The sequence below is a fragment of the Tetrao urogallus genome (assembly GCF_951394365.1).
Source record: "Tetrao urogallus genome assembly, chromosome: 8".
Classification (NCBI taxonomy): domain Eukaryota; kingdom Metazoa; phylum Chordata; class Aves; order Galliformes; family Phasianidae; genus Tetrao; species Tetrao urogallus.
Genome location: NC_136821.1, coordinates 35,776,482 through 35,796,679, shown reverse-complemented (window position 1 = coordinate 35,796,679; position 20,198 = coordinate 35,776,482). Strand labels below are relative to the sequence as shown.

The window sequence follows — 20,198 nt, the reverse complement described above, 5'->3', positions numbered from 1 at the left end:
TGTGCTGCTTCGGTTGGGGTTTTTTTTGTAAGCTTTTTGGTCTCAATTGCTAGGATCCATCCCAGCTTTCTTTCTGAGGTGTGAGGGCTGGTTTCTGAGAGGGATGGGCTGTCCAGCACAGCTTTACTCGGTTTCAGTGTGCTGCTTCTGGGCCAGGCCAGCCTCTGTGCTTGTGGGCAGGCAGTCAGAAGCGTTCTCCAGGTTGGATTAGGACAGTGAAATATTCTTGCTTGGGATTTTGCTACGGTGACGTGTAGATTTAAAAATGTGGCAGATACATTTTATTGATTTTAAAATGTTTTTTCTTGGCTGTGAAGACATCTGAGTCCTTGGGTGTCAGCCAAGAGGTTTGATTAGATTGCAACAAATCTCTTGTGGGCAAGACCCACAAGTTAAAATGGATGTATTTGTCTTTTTGCCTTACTGGATGGACATCCTTTTCCTCACTGTCCACCAACTATTTTTAATGTCAGAAGGAGTGTTTTGCAAACCCATCCTGCTACGGACTGCGTTTCTGCTCCAAGTAGAACTGCAGGAGAAGGTCTTGGCAACGGGTTTGTGTCCCTTAACATCGCTGAGCTAGGCCTGACAGTTTTGCAGGGTACTTGTGCCAGTGGTCTGCCTGTTGATTGATTAAAGGTGCAAATTTGGGGCAACTAATACAGCCTTTCTATGCCCAACATTCCTCAGGATTAGTTATGAATGTGATTCTCTAAATCTAACTAAATTGATCCTGTTCTCCAGGTAAGTGCTTGCGATTGTGCTTACTGCCATTTATCTGGTGTCTTAAATGAGAAGTGTAGACTGAAGTTGGCTGTGCAAAGCAGATTACTTTCGTTTGCAATGAACTGCTTCAGTTAGCTTCAAAGAAGCACAGAAAATGAAGCTCAACACCAGAGGAAACCCCTCCGAATCCCAGGTTGATGCTTTTAGTCATTTTGAATGAGACACGAACCTCCCTCATCTAATGCAATCTCTGTCCCCAAAGGATGTGCACCATGGGAACGGTACTCAGCAAGCTTTCTACAATGATCCCAATGTTCTTTATATTTCACTACATCGCTATGATGATGGGAACTTCTTTCCAGGCAGTGGTGCTCCTGATGAGGTAAGAGGATCTGCGTAGCACCCTCCCACGTCCAACAGGACCTTCTCAGGGTTACAATTCAGGTGTCCCCCACAATTTGGGGGCTGCCTGCCTCGGTTAGGTCTGGAGGGCAGCTTCTGTCACTGCTCCTACCCTTCTGCTTGTTAGTGTCTGATTAGTAGTGCATTGCCTACATTTGTGGGCTTGGTGTGTTCTTGTCCAAGTCCTCACAGCTCTGGGCATCGTGGAAGCTAGCAGAACAACACACTCTTTGGCAAACAAGCTGAAAGGAGTGAATGCAGTCAGTCTGCCCATTCCTGATGGGACAACCTGTTCCAGAGCCGTTTGCCAGCTGTCCCAGACAGTGCTTTCATCTCCAAAGAACAGGACTTTGCATACTTTTCCTGCCTTCCCCTTAATGGATATAAGATGTGGGTGTGAGGAATAGATTGTTCCGTGGCTGTGCCACCAGCACAGCGGTCAGCTTTCCTGGCACAACCCTCAAGCCCATCTGCTCCTTATGCTGGCCCAGCAGACACCAGTGCTAATCTCCAGCTGCCATCAGTGCTGTTGGACCAAGACCACTAATTCTTGGTGGTTTCTCAGACACTGCTGCAGAAGGGCTGGGCAAGCGAAGGTGGAGCCCTTTCTTCTCTGGGCAGATGCTACTACATCCATCACATCCTTCCTCACCCTCCAGGCTGAAATATAGCATGCTGCAAACAGGAGGCATAGAAACAATCACAGTTTGAAGTATGTAGTTGGTAAAACCTTCCCTGGCCTTTAAGGTACAGTACGTTCATTTGAGCTGTAGTTTTTGTCGTAAATTTAAATTGAAAATGGGTCATGCCTAAGGAATGTTCCATTATCATCCTTCATGTGTGATTTATCAGTTAAATTCTATCAAATGTGTAGTTCTGTGTTCTCTGAGGCACTTTAGATTACATCTTAAAACTCCTAGAATTCGTTCCCTGCCCATTTTATGTTTTCCCATCCAGCACACATTGTTGTTTCCATTTAGATTTCTAAAGAGACTGAAATGTAGTGAGATATTCCTTCATGACTCTGCTTGTGCACATCTGTATAGTGAATACACAGCAGCTCTTTGCGGCAGGCGCTTAATTTCTGCCTCAGAATGCGCAAAGCTCTGAGACTTACTTCTTGCAGCTTTATCTAGCTGAACTACCTGGCTGTGTATTGTATAACACCATTAATTTTTAGGTTTCTTTCACACGCCGAGACCTAAACAAAACCGTGGTGCATAGGAGAGCTGTGCTGAGCTGGCAGCAGCGCTGCAAGGGGACATCTGCAAGGTCCCACCCAACGAAGGCACCCAGCACAGGCTTTTAGGATTCCAGATGAAGGGAAGCATGACCTTGCTTCTTGGCAAATGCTTACTAGAAGGCTCTGGTTTACTTTTAACTTCTCACCTTCCTCCATTATTTGGAGTGGATGGAAGGAGAGGCACATTTGCAGTAGGGGCAAGGATGGGGATGCAGCTGCATTTAGCACTCGTGTCCCTGTAGCAGTGGAAATGTCTGTGAATCATATTTTCCCCCAGCAGAGGGGGAGCTCGCTCTGATTAAAATTGTCTTGTTTTATTCCCTAGTTACCACTACAGTAAGACACAGAAGTGTACTTCTAAATAAAACTGAAAACAAATTAAGGAAAGAAACTACATGTAATGCGATGTCCTACAAAAGAGGAAAAGAATCCTAGAAAAGGATCCACTTAATGATGAGGTGTTTTTTAGGCGAGCAGCCTGCCTGCAGCTCCCACAAGCATCAGAGCATTTGTGAGCATGGAGAAGCTCTGTTTTCATTCTTGCTTTGGGGACTGTGTCACTCTAGAAGGAAAAATTAACCTAGCTAGCACCCAGCTATTGGATCAAAATCCATATTGGATTTTTGAACTGGAAGAATCATGATACAGCAGAAAGGTGTTGCCAGAGTTTGCTGTTTCTACATGTATAATTAAGAGAACCGTTTCCTGTTTTCAGGTTGGCACAGGAGCAGGAGTTGGGTTCAATGTTAACATGGCCTTCACTGGTGGCCTTGATCCACCGATGGGAGACACAGAATACTTAACTGCTTTCAGGTAATATTGAAGTTTTCCTCTCATAATCATATTTTTCACCTAAATTGGGTTTCTTTTATCTTGTGCAGTCGTGAACTTAATCACGAGTTAAGAAGTTCTGGATTTTCATCTAGTTGCAGTGCCATGTGGAATAAAGCTGAATGAAGCAAAGGGAATATTTCTGGCCACAAGAAGTGGGTCTGTGATGTTAGGGGATTGACGTACTCACTGCTTAGCACTGACTGATACGTCTACTGATATGAATGAGCTCTCTGTTGTTGGCTAAAAATCTTTGGGATGAGTGCTTCTGTGCATGAATACACTTGGATTGGGAAGGGAATCCTAAATAATTTTCCTGAGTTACCATGAGTTGGAATTTCAGGGTGCAGCCGTCCCAAAGCTTAAGGCATCATTATTGTGATATACATGATGGTGCATGACTTCTAGGCATGCTGGCATGCATTGCCTCCCTTACATGAGCTCTGCTTGTGACTACCACCCTACCTCACTCCTGAGGGTTCCTAGCGAAGGGAAGTGGGCCTCTTTTAATGACCTTCTACCAAATAAGTGTTACACTCACTGATAGGGGGTGAATGGAGGTAAGCAAAGCTGTGGAGTTAAATTAATGTGTTGCTGAGATGTCTTCCTTGACGAGCAGTAAGAGCAATGCCAAATGTAAATCATGATGTTGGGTTGTACAAGCATACTCAAGTGTGCTCCAGAAAACTTGGCATTGTTTGAGTCTGCAAATGGAGCAGGGCATGGAGCTGTTTGTTGACCTACATGTTTGTGTCCCAGTGCTCTTACTGTCACGCTCACATGTGATACCTGGGGACAGCAAGGAATTGTTTATCTGACCCTTATTTTCCTCCTTGTGTCAGTATCATCAGAAGAGGTGTGTGAAGCAAAACACGCATTGAACATCTTGCTGCTCCGGGCAGCTATGGGGCAAAACGCTTTGATGGGGTGATTGTACAACACTGGTGTTTTGGGGGCTTGCTGCAAGCCTGGGGTGTGATGCATTTGCTTCCCAGACCCACAGAGAATGGGAAAATGAAGGTAGTAAGATGAACTATGGAAGCAGTGGAATAACACAATAAAATGACAGTTTTTCTGGGTGGAGAGGTAAGCAGAACAGTATTGAATAGAGTCCTGTGTGAGACTACATTTTCTTCTCTGATACTCCTTCCAGGAGAAGGAATGTAATTTCCTGACCTGCGGATACATGGGCTTCATTTTTTCTTGAGACTGTCCTGTTCACCCCCTGTCCCCCCATATGCCTCGTGCCTCCCCACCTTGCATCTTTTTTAGCAATTACCAATTGAAGTGGTTTTCTGTCCTCAGACCAGATTTAGTGCACTTCTGGCAAACACCCTGCATAAATTCAGGGGGACACATGATTGCCAAAACGTGAGATGCAAATTTCTGGCAATAGCCAGATGGAATATTGCCTTCCTGGGATAGCAATGCGTGTGTGAAATCTGGGAGCGTTATTTCTGTCCTTTGCTGTGCCTGTATTCATATTGCGTTATATTGAGCAAAAAGAGCTTTTACCCTCCAGCATGCCATTAAAAAGCCTTCAAAGAATGTATACAATTTAAAGTAACATCTAGTCAAATAACTCTCATTTGTCTTGATGTTTTATTCCTGGTACAGGAAAGCAGCACTTTCCTCCAAAGTGGAAGTCTGTTTATCCCAGCAGTCAACAAGACTGATATCTGCATTATAAAGAGAACCTGTAGCTGGCAACTGAGTGACATACTTGCTATTAAATATTAATTGAGTTTCAAGGCTCCTGGAAAATTGTTCAGAGCAGTCTGCAGCACAAGACCTTTGCCAGCCATTCCTTAATAGACGCTGGTGTCTTTTTGCCCAGAGACTGCAGCTGTGTGAGAAGCAGATTTTGTACCTAACCCCAGCCCTTATTTTGGGTTCTGGGAAGCAAAGTGCTTTGTGACTCATCCTCATAGGTAGCACCTCCCGTAGCCTGCCTCATGTGCACACCTTCAGTCAATAAGTTAAACTGGAAGCTTTTTTAATCTTCTGCCAAGATTGGTCATGATAATACATTATCAAGTGACCTTTTCAAATCTTAACCAGCTTCTTTGAAAAACATTTTTTTCCTGAATCTTTCTATTGATTTTAATGTAAAATAATGCTTTGAAGTTTGCAATTTATAGTCCCCCGAGAGTTAGAAAGTGAAGGGAGTGGGTCATATATCCTTTTTTTTTCTTCTTTTCTTGCGCTAGCCCCTTGAGACAATGCATGCCTTCAAGGCAGCACCTTGTTATTCCACCCCATCGAATGCCACGTTGCATTTGCTGGGGATCAAACCTAAGATGAAGAAAAGATAAGAAAATTGGCCATAATGAACTCCAGAAGCAGCAGGCATTTTCACCATGAACTTGGAAACTCACAGTGGAGAACTGAGCTTTAATTCAAACCAGTCCAAATGCCAAACTGTGAGGCTTTGAAGTCTGCAGAGGAATCAGTGGAAATCCTTTGAGCTAGGCAAAGATACTGATATACTTTTTCTCCTTTTTTTTTTCTTTTTTTTTTTTTTTAAGCCTTAACCCTTCGCATGCTTGCCCACTTTTAGGGAGGAAAGCCATCTTTCTGTGTAAAAACATTAAGAAAAAGCCAGCGTCAGGCTTTCCGTTTATTCTTCTGTTTTGGGATAAGCTGGTGTATGGATTGAATGAAATAAAATGATTGATGAATAAAAGCACGCTCTCTAGCGAAATAATAACTGAGATAATTGTCTTCACAAATTGTTCTTCCGATGAATGAATAACTCCCAAAGAAACTCATCACTGAAGCGGAGAGAGGCCGTGCCTTGCATTTTGCTGCACGTTGTCTTCAGAGCTGAGTTCCCAAATCAGCACTGCAGAAGGTCGGGGTGAAATCCCAGCTGCTGTGCATGGAGGGGAAGCAGGGTGGGGTACCCGAGTCGCCCATGGAAGGCTTTGGGGAGCTCGCTGTGAGCTTGGCACTCCTCCACACTGTCCTAACTGCAGCCCTCGGCAGCATTACGTTATAATTTAGCTGACCGTTCACTGCGCAAATGTTCCACGGCTGAAGTCACCACCAAAGTATGTGGGCAATACAGATCTCACAGATTACGCAGAAATGTATTAAAGCCCAACACGTAAAACGCAGGGCATGTAATTTAAAAAGTCCCTAACTCATCAAAACGTTATTGGTATTCATTGCTGTTATTCCGTAGTTATAGAAACAAACGGTTGTAAAACTCTTTATTTTTTTTTTTTATTATTTTTTTTTTTACTGGAGTCTTTTGTTTCCTGACTTGTTGTACAAGAAACAGTGGTTGCTCCTATGAATTCCCGTGGCATTTTCAAAGGCTGTATAAAAGCATAGCGTGCAGACCCTACTGGGAGAGCTGCTGAGGCAACATGAGGGCTGTGCCTAGCTCCTTATTGCACAAGAACAGCAGTTACTAGTGAGATTAATTCGTGTTACATGCAGGAGTTTTCCTCTAAACATGATGTAAAATACCTTTCCCTGATGATTCTAGAAAACTCTCTTTTCATCTTAATTTTACCTACTCTGACACTGGTCTCTCACACAATTAGAATCCTGTGTGGGGCTTGGTTTTATTTCAGGCACCCAGAGCAAAAGCAAAACCAGGGCTGAGAAGTCCCTCCTTCTGCCTTGAGCAAGTCTGGGAGCTGAGATGGTGGGGTGGAGGGGTTCTATCCACAAAACATCCCAGAAGCAACAAATTGGGAGGGGGAACCTGGTGCTGTTTTGCCACAAATTGTTGTTTCTGTCTTGTAGATTTCATGCTTTCTGATGCCTGTTTCGTCCCCAGCAGCCCCTGAGCAGGGGATGGCACCTGGTGTTATATGGCCAGCAGTGGAGGAGAACATTGGAGAAATCCTCTGTAGAACTGCTTAATCTGCCTGTCATTTATTAAGCGTTTGACTGGTGGATTGGCCAGTAATAGACTAAGCATTATTCACTCTTCAGGAAAATGATGGAAAATTGTTTTTGTTTTCCCCCCAAAGTGTTTGCAGAACATGATCAGCAGGTTTTGCTGTTTGCAGCCATCGGTATTAGTTAATGCACAGCCATGCAGCTTAGCCACATTCAAAGCCTAATGAAAGGATTTAATTTGCATTAAACAAGCAAAACAATCTTCTAAAATGTAGGAAATTTAAATGTTTGACCCTTGTACTTTAAAACAAATCGGTGTGGCTAGAAGGGAAGATTCAGTGTTATGAAATGTTTCATTCTTGAGTGAATGGCTTTGCAGCCACCTTAGCTAAAAGACCCAGCTCTGAAGAAAACTGCTCACCTTGCTTACCTTGATAGCAACTCCAATCCGTGGATTTTTTTTATAGTGTGGTCATCAGGACAATACAATAGGCTTGTTTGAAGTTCAGTAGCTGTTTTCTCTTGGGGACTTAGCTATACAGTGATGGATCTGAGCAAAAAGGGCATTTTCCTCTGCAGTGTGGCTGCTTCTAACTATCACCAGTGTGATTTACTTTCAAACAGCAAGCACTGCTTTTTCTCTCCTGAAATCTCTGCAGATTTCAGGCAGTGCCTGTGTGGTACCTGTGCTGCCGGAGGGCATCTGCCCTGCTCACAGCCTAGCATCGTGCCCTGCATCTCCCTGAAGTGCACTGGGCACAGAGAGCTGTGCTACAGCCAGCAAGATGCCATCACCTCACAGCACAGTGCTGGCTGAGTGCTGACAGCCCGTGCAGCTCCACAGCTCGGGTTTGGGTTTAGGCTTTGGGTTGGGTTTGCTCCACCAATGGCTTTATGGCAGCTGAGGTTGTAGCATCTCTCACGACATTGCAGCTTTGGAAAAAATCTGATGATTTTAGCAGTTCTGCTACGATTATAAATTAAATGGCTCAGCAGTACTTCAAAGCTCAGGGAAAAAAAAACAGAAAGGAAAAAAAAAAAGCCCTTTGCCACGTGCACTTGCTACAGAAATGCTGCTTTAGTCCTTTGTCAGGGAGGTGGTTTCCACTTAAGATGTCTGTGGGTTTCACTAAGCGCGTTTGTTGACTGTAAAGCCATCAGCAGAAAAATGCACTATTTTGTCTTCCTTACATAATAGTCTCCCTGAGGACAGAAGTATATGGCAATTGAGCCATTGGAGGAAAAAATTAAAATTCCCCTTTCAGACTCTGTCAGAATTAAAAACTTTCTCAGCACAGAGAGGGTAAATGCTGCCCAAAAAGCTCTGCAACTTGTAACCACCAGCAGAGAATTGTTTTATTTTTGTAGATTGCATAGATTTCTGTGTTGCCGTGCATGGAGAGTGGCAACCAGGAAGATGACAAAAATGAAAGCTTGAAGGGTTTTTTTGGACTGCACATTGCTTCAGCACGTCCACCAGACCTGGGATGGTGCATGGTATGCTGGGTACCAGTGTCCCTGCCCACAGCAGGGCTCTGCTCTGCATTGGAGATGACTTGCTGGGTTTGACTAACACGGCAAGTAGCTCACTGCATGGGAGATGCTGAAGCCTCTGTTAAAACTATGTCCTGCAGAGGGTGAAATGGCGTGAGCTCAGATTGGTGTTGGGGCAAATAGAACCTTGTTTTCAGAGTATTCTGTTAACGCTGTCATCAATAAAGGTGCAGTTGTCGTGCTTACAGAGGTGTGTTCTGGCATATATCTGTGCTTCAGAATGCTAACCTTGCCAGAAAAGATTGTGTGTGTCTCTCTCATGTTTATTCAGAAGCTCTGTTGCTTTGACGTTTTTCACTGCTGTAATTTCAGTTCTGCTGCGTTTGTGCTGGAGCTATTAGGCGAAGAAGCAATTCTTGCTCTCTGCAGAACTTTTCCTTTTTGCTTAGTTGGCATCTTGATGTGGGAAATGGGATGTTAGCAACCTCACATGGATTTTGAACAGAAATATTGAAGAGAGACACCAGAGTGAAAATGCATATTGCTGAGAAGCCACAGGGGTGGACCTCTTGTCTCATCAAAGTACTGGTCCTAACAGGCCGTAGTTTGCAGATGCTAAGCAATTCTGTCTCGTTTTAGAGAGCAAAATATCAGAGGATGGGGAACTGGAGTTAGGTGGAATAATTTGCACGTTAGAGCTTCTTTCGTCCCTTGCAGCTGTGCAATGCCTGTGATAACTGTTAAGTGCTGCCTGCTGTCTTTTTGTCCTTTGTTGGGCTGATTGAGCAGCAAGCTTGTAGCCCCAAGCCTGGCAGTGCCCTCCACAGCTGCACGAGGCAGCGGGCAGAGCAGTGCTCGCATGCATCTTGGGTCCCAGCCTTTCACAGCGAGCGATGAGAAGTGCAGCATCCAAGAAGAAGGAAAAACTATAGTGGAAAAGCAAGATGAGGCTTTCAAAGGGGCTTGTTCAAGATCAGTTAAATGTTCCTTTCGTTTGTTCAAGATCCAAAGTGACCCGTCTGCCATGGTTCGATTCTGTTGCAGGACGGTCGTCATGCCCATTGCCAATGAGTTTGCCCCGGATGTGGTGCTGGTGTCATCTGGTTTTGACGCGGTGGAAGGCCATCCTACGCCTCTGGGAGGATATAATCTCTCTGCAAAATGTAAGTTGTGGATTAGAAAACAGCAAATACTGCAATCGGTGTGAAATTTTGGGGATTCACGTGCAAGGCTTGCTCTGAAAGTAATGCCTCCTATTTTATGATGTTGGCCCAGGATGTCAGTGTTGGGTGTTGGTATGGCAGTAGAAGTCGAACCTTCTCACCAGTATACCCTTTGTTGCTGTGTGACAGATGGCAGCAGAGGGGCACTGTGACAGACTGGCGTCTGACACAAAAGTGTGGGTAAAGCAAACGTGTGTCATTGAGTTCCTCTATGGGGAAAAAATGGCACCCATTGGCATTCATTGACACTTACTGAACATTAATGGAAACCTAACAGTGGATGTGAGGCTTTGGGCGGTGACTGTGATATGAGAGACAGGCCGTGTTCTGGATAGCCATGCGCAGCTGTCATGAAATGAGGAACATCTCAATCAGGCCATCCATGCAAATCAGCCAACAGTGGTGACTGTTGAAAGAGTGTTTCATAGCTGAGAATTTGCTCTGTCAAATAGTGTGGTTGTGCTCTTTATATCTGTTGTAGTTTCCATGGAAATAAATAGGAGGCATTACTTTCAGGATGACCTACATATAATATTTCCAGGTTTTAGCCTGTGAGGATCTAGGTTGAAACCTTCAATTTCAGTGGCAAACTTTTTGGATTTTCCGTTGCATTTTCGTTTGTTTCGTTACTATTGCAGTCTGCCTGAAGCCTTTGTTGTCTTAGAGCATTGCATATTTGACTTTTCAGTGATCAAACCACATCCATGCAGAAGACTGCTGCTGAATTTGAAAAAATTACAGTTGTTTTAATGCAAAATTGCAGAAGGGAGGCAGTGTCAGATTTAAAGAGGTAATTCCCTGCTCTGAGTGCTAGAAGGAATCCATTTCTTTCTCCAGGGTCCCTTACAAAATTTTTTTTACAAATATTTTTTCTTTATACTTGTAACAATTTAGTCGGCCCATTTCGCTGCGTGTCTTCATGTTTTGCATTGCATAGGAGATGCACTCAGCTCTGGGCTGGCCTTTTGCTGCAGTTCTGGGTTTATCTGGTTGTATTATTTGGATCAACCCGGTTTTTCTTGCAAAAGCAGAAGGACATTCTTTAAGAGATTGTTTCAGTCGAGAAACTTACTCTGCACAGTGAACTTCAGACCTTCGTAAGGTAGCTGAGCCTATAAACTTTATACAGGAATAAAGTGGAATAGATTTACAAGAGAAGTTATTTAAGATATCCAGAAACACTTTGTAATGAAAAGGTCTTGTTTACCTGCGTGTTGCATTTCCCATGCTTTGCTACTCTCCCAAAACATGAGGCTGGGTACCACGTTACGTGCTCAGCCATGAATCTTTTGTCTCGCTGTTAATTTGCTGATTTGCAAAGCACTTACAGGAGTTATAAGACACTGCAAAACAAAAGCAGGGAGCATAGATGAAGGGTAGAAATGTGCTGGGTTCTCTTTCGTTTGGATTTTTTTTCTATTTTTAGGGGGGAGGGTTGGTTTGAGGACATGTTTTTTTAAATCCTCACAGCTTGGTTCTGTTTTGTTTAAAGGGCAGAAATGTATTGTGTGTCATATGATCAAAGTCCCAGTGCCTCAGGAATTTTTACAGCATATTATATACGGGAAGAAACGTCTGTCAAAGACCGGTTGTCAGATATCTCTGGGGCTCCGCAGTGCCGTGATCAGAACCGAGAGCACCGGCAGCAATTTCACCAGTTCCCCTTGCCCTCCTCCCCCCCCATGCCTTCTGCACAACTTCTCTGACTTTGCCTTTTCCTTCTCTCACACAGCAGGGCGAAGGCAGCCTCCTTCCGTCCTCCTCCTCCCCTTCCCTGCCTGGCCTCTGCCACCACCCCGAGCCTGGGGCCTGCTGGAGGGCTGCTGGGGGGCTGTGTTGCCCCTCGGTGCCTGGGATAACCTCCAGTGAGATGCTTGCTGCGGCCCAGGGGTTGTGGATCCATCCCGCACCGCTCCAGCAGGGAAGCGTGGCTGGAATTCTGAAACGAGCGTATGAAAATCAAACCTGGCTTATATTATGCGTTTAGTCCGCTCAGATCCCTTGTGGTTTTTTAATATGATGTAATTCCTTTTTATAACTCTTTGATCCTTCGCCAGGAGCCTGATTCCAGCAACAACCTCTGCCCTTCTCTCGCATTTCCTCTTTTCCCCTCGCAGGCTTTGGGTACCTGACGAAGCAGCTGATGGGCCTGGCCGGAGGCCGCGTCGTCCTGGCCCTCGAAGGAGGCCACGACCTGACTGCCATTTGCGATGCCTCAGAAGCATGTGTTTCTGCTTTGCTGGGAAACGAGGTACAGAGAAACGAAAAATCCTGCCATGGCCTCCTGGTGGCACGTGCTTGGGGGCACGTTCCAGGTGCCACAGCCTCTGCCCCCTCGTCCTGCCGAATTTCCAGTTGTGGCATCAAATGTGGGCTTCTCGTTCTCCAAAACAGGGGATGTGCCGCACCTTTATCCATGCAGTTTGCACTGTGCTCCTAAGAAAGTCACCGATTAGTTTCATTTGCTTCTGAAGTTACTGTCCACACCTTCCCCTCTCTTTGCAGTCCCCCTGCCAGTATATCTGCTCCATTGAGCAGCGTGCTTGATGCTGCTTTCTTTTCTATTTTTTCCTCAACGTTTCATTTCCTACCTTCTGCTCATTGCTGTTTTGAAAGAACTCTTAAAGAAGTTGGCTGGAAAAGCCAGGGTGTTTGATTGCAAGATAAGAAGAAGGCAGAGAAGTACACAAAGGAAGTCTAGTTTCTGGTTTCTGGAAATGTTGGGATATTTTCCTACCAAGGCAGATTCTTTGGCTTCTCTGCCTCTTTCTCTGGTGGGATTAAAGAAAAAATGATTCAGACTTTTCGCAGCCCTCCCCTTGATGCAGCCAGGCTTTAGCATCTACTGTAGCTGGCACCATTTCTTCCAGCGTGACTGATAATGGAAAGCTTCCCAGTGGTGGCATTTGATGTGTTTTGGACTCAAGGTGTTCAGGCTCATCCACTACAGAAATACTGCAGCAAGTACAGCAATCAGCTGCCAACAGTAAAATCTCAGATTGGGAACCTTGTGCATTTGTTGTGTCTCTACCTCTGCATATACTTCTGTTCAAGAAGCATATTTATAATTTGTGGGTTATGAGTTTGAACACATTATTTGTTTGGGTCTGGCCTCTTTCTTTTCTGTACACGTGTTCTTCACACAGAGGACAGCTACACTCATCCTGATGGCTGAGTCTTGGACTGGTACAGTAGACTGCAAAAGTGCCTTGCACTAATTTTCTTCCTAGGAAAACTGTACTCTTCTCAGAGAAGCACAAGCTGGAGCCATGGACACAGTCCCTATTTGTTACCTGCTGCAGTTGTCCTGGCACGGTTGGCACTCTGGACCTGCTCAAAGCAATTGTTGAGGGTTGATGACACACATAACAGCAGCACAAGGCTTTTCCCTTGGCTGTGTATACCTAAGAAATTCAGCTTCGTGTTGGAGGATCCATTCAGACTTGAAGTTGGAGGTGGCTGGCTAGTGTGTTTGAATTTTTTTTAGGTTGCCTTTTTAGTTTGCCTTCAGTACCCCGTGCTAATGAGCAAGTTTCAAAAGGCTGCAGTAGATGGATGCAAAGAGGCTGCTGAGGTGACCTCTTACAGAACAGACCTCTGAAGGCATTGGTCTCTTCTGCTGAGCAAGAGACCTTCCTGCCTGTTGGTGAAGGGAGGAGGTTCCTCCCAAAGCTTTCACCTGCCATGGAGAGCACAGCCAGGCTCTCTTTGCTGAAGAAGCCCCAGTGCAGGAGCTGATGGAGGCCCTGTGGTCAGCATCTGAAGGTGCAGTAAGTAGCACAGAGAAGAGAAACCAAGCAGAATTTCAGCTGTCAGTCTGCCTGTGGTGGGAGCTGACTGCAGGGACTGATGGTGAGCCCTGGGCAGGCTTGTTGTGACTCAGTTCAGGTCAGTGATGAGTGGCCTTTCTCTGGTCTGGGAAGCTGGAGCAGGGAGGTACAGACTGCCTGTGTTCCCTGCCTGCTAGCCTTTTGAAGGAATGCTTTGTCTCTCAGTATCCAAACTCTTTGTGAAGGATGACAGTGCCTGAGGAAACTTCACCAACCAGTCTAATACATCATCAGTGAAACAGCTGGGATTCATAAAAAGCATCTGCTTCAGTCATCCAGCATCCCATCTCCAACCATCCAGAGAGTATCCATTCCTTGCGCTTGGCCAGACAGCTCTGATAAGACACTCAACATAGGTAACCTGTCCAGCACACCAACCCTTGGGACAGACAAAAACTCAGGAGCCAGTAAGCAGAGGAAGAGCAGAGTTGATGGAACAGCACCTGTGTCGCTTCATCTGGCAGCAATGGCACTGTTGTCAGCACAGACGACCCCATCAGCTCCACACAAATAAGGACGCAGCCAGCTCTAATGGCAGGATGCACTTTGAAGGAGAGACTGAGGAAATAACATGTGAAAGATGTCATTCCTCTCACTTAATGTAGCGCTGTGGTGCGGGCGGGTGGCTGCAATGTGGGGTGAGGATCTGCGTGCAATAAAGGAGTGCTTGATCCGAGCCACAAATGTGTTTGGGAGCGCGTAGCTCTGGGAGATCTTAGCATTCACGATAGCTTGGCTGTTGTCAGCTGGCTGAGTGTTTCCATTTAGCAGAGTGAATATTGATCCTTAAAGGTAAAAAAAAAAAAAAAAAAATCTTTGTTTTTTTAATCACTGCATCGGGACATCTATAAAGCGCTTTTAAATATTTAAAGATGGAGCTATTCTCACTTTTCCTAGGTGGGCTGTAAGGCTGCGCAGATATCATGATAATGTTCCCTTACCCGCACATCAAAAAGCAGGAAACACTCGTTTTATCAAGGTCTTTTATAAAGCCTTTTTAATGCAAGAAAGTTGGAGGGAACTGCTGTTGCTTTGTCCCGCGGCCCTTTGATGGGGTTTGATATACAGTGTGCTAGGCAGCTCTGCATGCGTGCACATGGACAGCCAGCTGCGGCCGGCGACGGGTGCGGGGAAGTGTGCTTGCTGCAGAGAGCCGGTTGTGTTACGTGAGGAAATGGTAGGAAATGAGGGGAGCAGTGCCAGTCCACACAGCGTCTGCCTTCACCGGCGGAGATCAAAACTCCCGCTTTGGAAAAGCGTTATGCAGAGGCAGTTCCCAACTGCCCAGGAAATTAAAGCGGAGCTCGAGCTTTGCAGCAGATTATTTTAATGTGAAATGAGTTAGAGCTGTGCGGGGTGGCTTGAAAATGTTTGAGTTGCTTTGGTTACAAATTCAGTTGTTTGATACTGGCATGATTGCAGCTGAATGCAGGGAAGATCGCTTAAGAGATAATTGCGCCGGTTAGGAAGCGGTGCCAGCGCTGTGCCCCAAGCAGAGCCTGTGCAATGGGAGCTGCTGGAGGCAAGGACAGAGCCAGAGCTACAAGATGTGCTCAGCAGCACTCACAGCACTGCAAAGGCTGTGCCATTTTTCATGCACGAGCAGCAGAGATGTGTCCAGTGTCAGACTCTGGACATCCTGAATGAACAGGGAGGTGATAATAAGCAGTTGTTTAAAAACGTTGCCTAATGCTCAGAGGTATTTTCTTCCTTTTCCGAGTGAGCGATGAGTGAGGCTGTTGTCTGTGAGTGTTGTTTCAGGAGGAGTGCTGCACGGTGGAAATGATTCATCTGTGAAATAGCACACGGCTAAGCTGCCTGGTGTTGTGTGCTTTATGTCAGCATTAACCGAAAGGCACTGGGAAGCTCTTACTAAAGATTTGTCCAGGAATAGCGTTCGCCTTCACTTAATGTCATACAGAAGCTAATGTTGGCCAGAATTATTTTTAGAGTAAAGAATTTATTAGAAGTGCAATCCGTAATTATTAAATCTGGAGCGGAGCAGTTTCTAGCCCTCATGGAGCACCTATCAAATGGCTGCCATCTGGTCGTGAGAGCAGATCTCTTGGCTGGAGCTTGTCTTGGCTTTGGTCAGAAGTTGCAGTTAAACTTTGCCACAGTTTTTATTAACTATTAAACTGTGACTGCTTCTTTGTTGAGGAGGACCCTCGGATGAGCACTGGTGCATATTTTCAGACACAGTCAACAGCTGCAAGCATTTCTTGTTTTGGATACTCGGCTTTGTGATGAGTGTGTGTTCTTCGTGGAGAACCAGGGGAGAAAAAATAAAAAAGGGGAAAAAAAGAAAAGGGTTTGGAGAAAATCGACTCAGCTGAAATTTTTTTCTTGAGCACTGAGATGTGAGATGTCTAGGGCTCCAGCCATCAGGCACATATGCGAGCCAAGTAGAGCTGCCCTGCTGGACATCCTCACCTACCAAGCAGACATCTCTGCTGTGCCATTGCAAATTGGTGCTCTACACAACGTCGCCCAGTTTCCTTCCCTTGGAAGATCCTTTTTAAAGTTTTCAATTATTTATATTCTTTTTAATATAAATTGATATATCCGGACTGCAGATCTGGCTTCTTTCCTGCGGAGGGAGGAAGCCCCAGCTCCTGCCTGCTTTTAGAGCCATGCCTGCACAGTGTTAAAATGCTGCTGCTCTTTGCAAAGGATGGCAGGAGCCACATGGGTGTATCTTAGGATATTCTTCAGCAGTTTAGAGAAAAAAATGTGTGGTAATAGCTGTGTTGTTGAGGCTTTTTTTGTTGCTTCTTGGCCAATGAGAATCAAGGCAGGCATCATACCAACAACACAAGGTTTAATAACTTCCTGAAGGGCAAAAAGGACAGGTCAGCTTTTCAGAAGACAGTCCTCTTAAAGAGAGAGAAGTGAGAAAACCGGCTGCTTCTCTGAGTCAGTAAATGCAGAGGAATGAAAAAGCTTCCCCTTTTATTTCTTCAGAGGAAAGAAAGAAGTGTGGTCATTGTTGTATTTTTCAGTTGCTTTTATTTTCCTTTCACACTATTAACAGTGAAACCTTTGCACAAGGCAGTCCGGAGCCCTAGTCTTACATTGTGTGAAAACAGACGGCAGCACTTGCCTTATTTTTCTGCTCATGGCAAACAGTCTCCAACCAGGGCTGCAGCATTTTGTGCTTGTGGAGGAGTGTTGGGGCAGGGGAGGCTGCACGGAATATCGCAGGAGCGCTTAGGAAGTCTGTCTATTTTGGATATTTAACTAAAGGCAGATAATAGGAATCAGAGGAATGGGGTGGAAGCTTAATGTGGCAGAGCTGTTTGCTAAATCGTGCTTAATGCCTCGTCTGTAGCTTGAGATAACATTTCTTCATTCTTCCTCTCCCTCTCCAGCTCGACCCTCTTCCAGAAAAGGTTCTCCAGCAGAGAGCAAATGCTAATGCGGTGCATTCAATGGAGAAAGTGATTGAGATACACAGTGAGTAAAGCCCATTCACAGAGCTCGTTCCCTGCTGGGCTGCCCTTAGGAGGATACCCATTCCAATTCTTCATTGTCCTGGCAGCTCCGTGTTCAACCTCAGACCACTGCATACCCTCACCCTACTTTGTGGATTGTCACTGCATTGTGGACTGGATTTAAGCAACCACCAACTGGTCTTACTGTACACTCAGTAATTTATTGAGTGATGCACAGGGTTAAAAGTCAGCTCAGGGAGGTGGTTTGGCTCTTGAGAGAGGACTGTATCACTGCTCTACTCTGCAGAGCCCGCTGCTTGGCTGGCACAGGTTGAAGCTGTTAAGTGCAGAAGTTTGTGTTCAGGAAGGCGAAGCAAGCTGGGAGGCACCCTGGTCATTGAGCAGGTTGTTCTGGTCTCACTGGGGGAATTAGTATTAAAGCCAGTGCAGTAAAACCTTTAAAATCATTGTAGAGGACAGACTGTCCTACACTTCAGCGTGGGTGCTTATATCTTCAGAAGCAATTCAGGTATCTCTGACTAACACGAGTCTCATCATGCATTGTTGCATTCGTTAGTGAAGAGTGGATAGGGATGAAAGAACGTTGCATGAAACTGCTAATACTGTGGGTTTATTTAGTTGAGATTAAAATCATTGTGGTCAAAGGTTTCCTGGGGATATTCTTGAGGAATGGAGTGAAAAGAGTCTGAATAACATGGGAATCCCACTGTGCTAGGTCTTGACATCTTCCCACTTCAAACACTTGTGGTGTAGAACTGGAGGGAGGCTAGTCTCCTCTTTATAGGAATAAAGTAGAGCTTAAAAAAGGCCAAATGATTTCCCCCCCTCAGAAGTGCCCGGTAGCTTTAGAAATCTCAGCAGCCACTCTGCTGACTCAAAATGCTCAGCAGCGATGTGACACCTTGAGTCAACTAGTGGCTTTTCTTTTTTTTTTCCATTAAACTGAGCAAAGCAACTCGGAAGAGGGGTTTTAAGTAAGACCGTCAGGTCACCTTTCTTCCGTAGCCAAAGGAGAAGAGCTTCTTTCATTGCAAGCCAGTGATTCAGCCCTGATTTGACATCCTGGTTGTCTTTGGGGGAGAGAACTGGTTCATTTTTGTAGATGCTTTATTAAAGCATGTTTTCCCCTACAAAACATCTCTCAGCCCAGGAGAGCTGTTGTGTCTCCATTCTTCCTGTGTGATTCCAGCTGTGGAAATCTGTTACTGTAGCCTCCCTCCTCCATTTTTAGTTCTTTTTTATGAACAAGGGTTTTACCCCTTATAAACAGGGAATACCTTGGTTGTCCTGCTGCACAGTTTTCTGCTGAAATATGTCCTGCTGATGGTATGCTTGCCTACATAACAAAACAAGACAAACATTTATTCAAAACATAGGTCTTCAAGACACAGCAGAATTGCAGCACCATTGATTAATATGTGGCAAGAAGTAGGAGTTTTGGCAATTCTTGGATGTCGCTTTTGAAATTGTGTAGAAAATAAATTGGATTTTTCTGCATAGAGAGCAGAGCAGCCTCTCTCACAAGCAGCCTACTTGACCATAAGGGTCAGCAATGATCTCCTGCTGTATCAGTGCTCGTGACAGAGAGCTGTGAGCAGGAGAGAGGAATCTGTCTCACCACTTACCAAGCCTGGAAGGTTCCAAGGGGTTTCCCTTGGCTGTGCCCCCAGAAGTTCCTTCCATACCCAGGGGCCTCATGGCAGGCCTGGAAGTGGCAGCAAGTATGGCTTAAGACTGTGTTTTGCGTAAGCCTGGTGTGTCCTCCCCAGTCAGTTCTCAGCTATCTATCACTGGGCATAGGAAGGTTGGTTGGGTGGAGCTGTAAGCAGCCTGACCTATGAATGGCACCCCTGCCCACAGCCGGAGGTTGGAACTGGGTGATCCCATTAAGGTCCCTCCCAACCCATGTATTCTGTGATTCTTTGAACAGGTGACTTGACCCATCCTGATGCAGGGGACCTAACTGCTGCTTTTCTCACCTCTCCCCAGGCAAGTATTGGCATTCACTCCAGCGCTATGCCTCCACAGTGGGCTATTCCCTGGTTGAGGCACAGAAGTGTGAGAATGAAGAGGCTGAGACAGTGACAGCCATGGCATCTCTGTCGGTAGGCGTGAAGCCAGCTGAGAAGCGGTGAGTTGCTTTTGTCATCACGGGTGGCCTTGGGGGCAGCCTACTGGGTTAATCTTCGCCTTTTACCCATTGCACATGCATTCACCCATCTCCTTCCTTTCGTGCATTCTCTAAAGACCTGGGCTGCAAGAGAAGTTCACTTGCATGAGCCCCGGATGTTACCTTAGTGTTGTGCACACATTGCCTGATCCCTGTGCTCCAGTCAGAGCAGAATGTGTTTTTGGACCATGAGAGGAAATAAATTTTGCTGCAAAAATTTCAAAGTTGCACAGTGGAAGCACTTTGTTTGAAAAAAACCTTTTTGGAGGCAAATTTTAATTCTAGGTGAGCCAGCTGAGCAAAATTACCTGCAGGGAAGGTGATAGGAACATAAGGTGTGAGATTTAGCGCTACGAATTATCCGGCTCTCGTGCTCAACCATCTTTTCTCTCCTCCCTCTTCCCTCCCTGCCTGGCTGTGAAATTGCTCAGACCCGATGATGAACCGATGGAAGAGGAACCTCCCCTGTAGCATTCATCTTTGAGCTGGAGTTCTCCTGTTTGTTTGTCTTCGTCTTGAAGCTCTGCCAAGAAGCTTTCTCTTGTTACTCCTGCGTCCTGTCATGGTTTTTTCCAGAATACAGAAGGACAACCAGGTGTAAAGCAAAGCAACCGAAAAATCTCTCCATATCTATACGCGTCTACAGTATATATTTGCTGAAAATGAAAAATGCTGGTGAAGAGCAGTAAAGGACTGACAACGCTGGGCACTCTTCCTCTGGTCCTCACCAGGAGTGGAAAGGGGAACGACGCCCGTGAAGTCTTTGGCAGAGTTGCCAAAAAGTCAAAGATTCAACAACACACGTGAAAATACAACAAACAGACCTTAACGTGAAACTGGTGCTTACAATTTGATTACCCACAATTCAGCAATCTCCGCTTGAACCACTTTGACCCATCTTGTAGTTTCATTTCTTGGATTTTTTAAATGGCTCTTGCCTGCCTGTGAGTCAACGACGCTATTGTC

The 20,198-nt window shown here is 45.4% G+C and overlaps 1 protein-coding gene across 1 annotated transcript in view; it reads left to right on the top strand.

The window, feature by feature from the left end:
* The window catches only part of HDAC4 (histone deacetylase 4), a gene marked incomplete at both ends in the record, with an annotated part of 164,142 nt that extends 144,439 nt beyond the window's left edge, over positions 1-19,703 (top strand). The window contains 7 exons of the mRNA XM_079538744.1: positions 989-1,108; positions 3,087-3,184; positions 9,599-9,717; positions 11,895-12,028; positions 16,979-17,063; positions 19,052-19,193; positions 19,664-19,703. Of these exons, the coding sequence (XP_079394870.1) occupies positions 989-1,108; positions 3,087-3,184; positions 9,599-9,717; positions 11,895-12,028; positions 16,979-17,063; positions 19,052-19,193; positions 19,664-19,703 (738 nt within the window). The remainder of the gene's footprint in view (positions 1-988; positions 1,109-3,086; positions 3,185-9,598; positions 9,718-11,894; positions 12,029-16,978; positions 17,064-19,051; positions 19,194-19,663) is intronic.
* Positions 19,704-20,198: the final 495 nt, after the last annotated feature.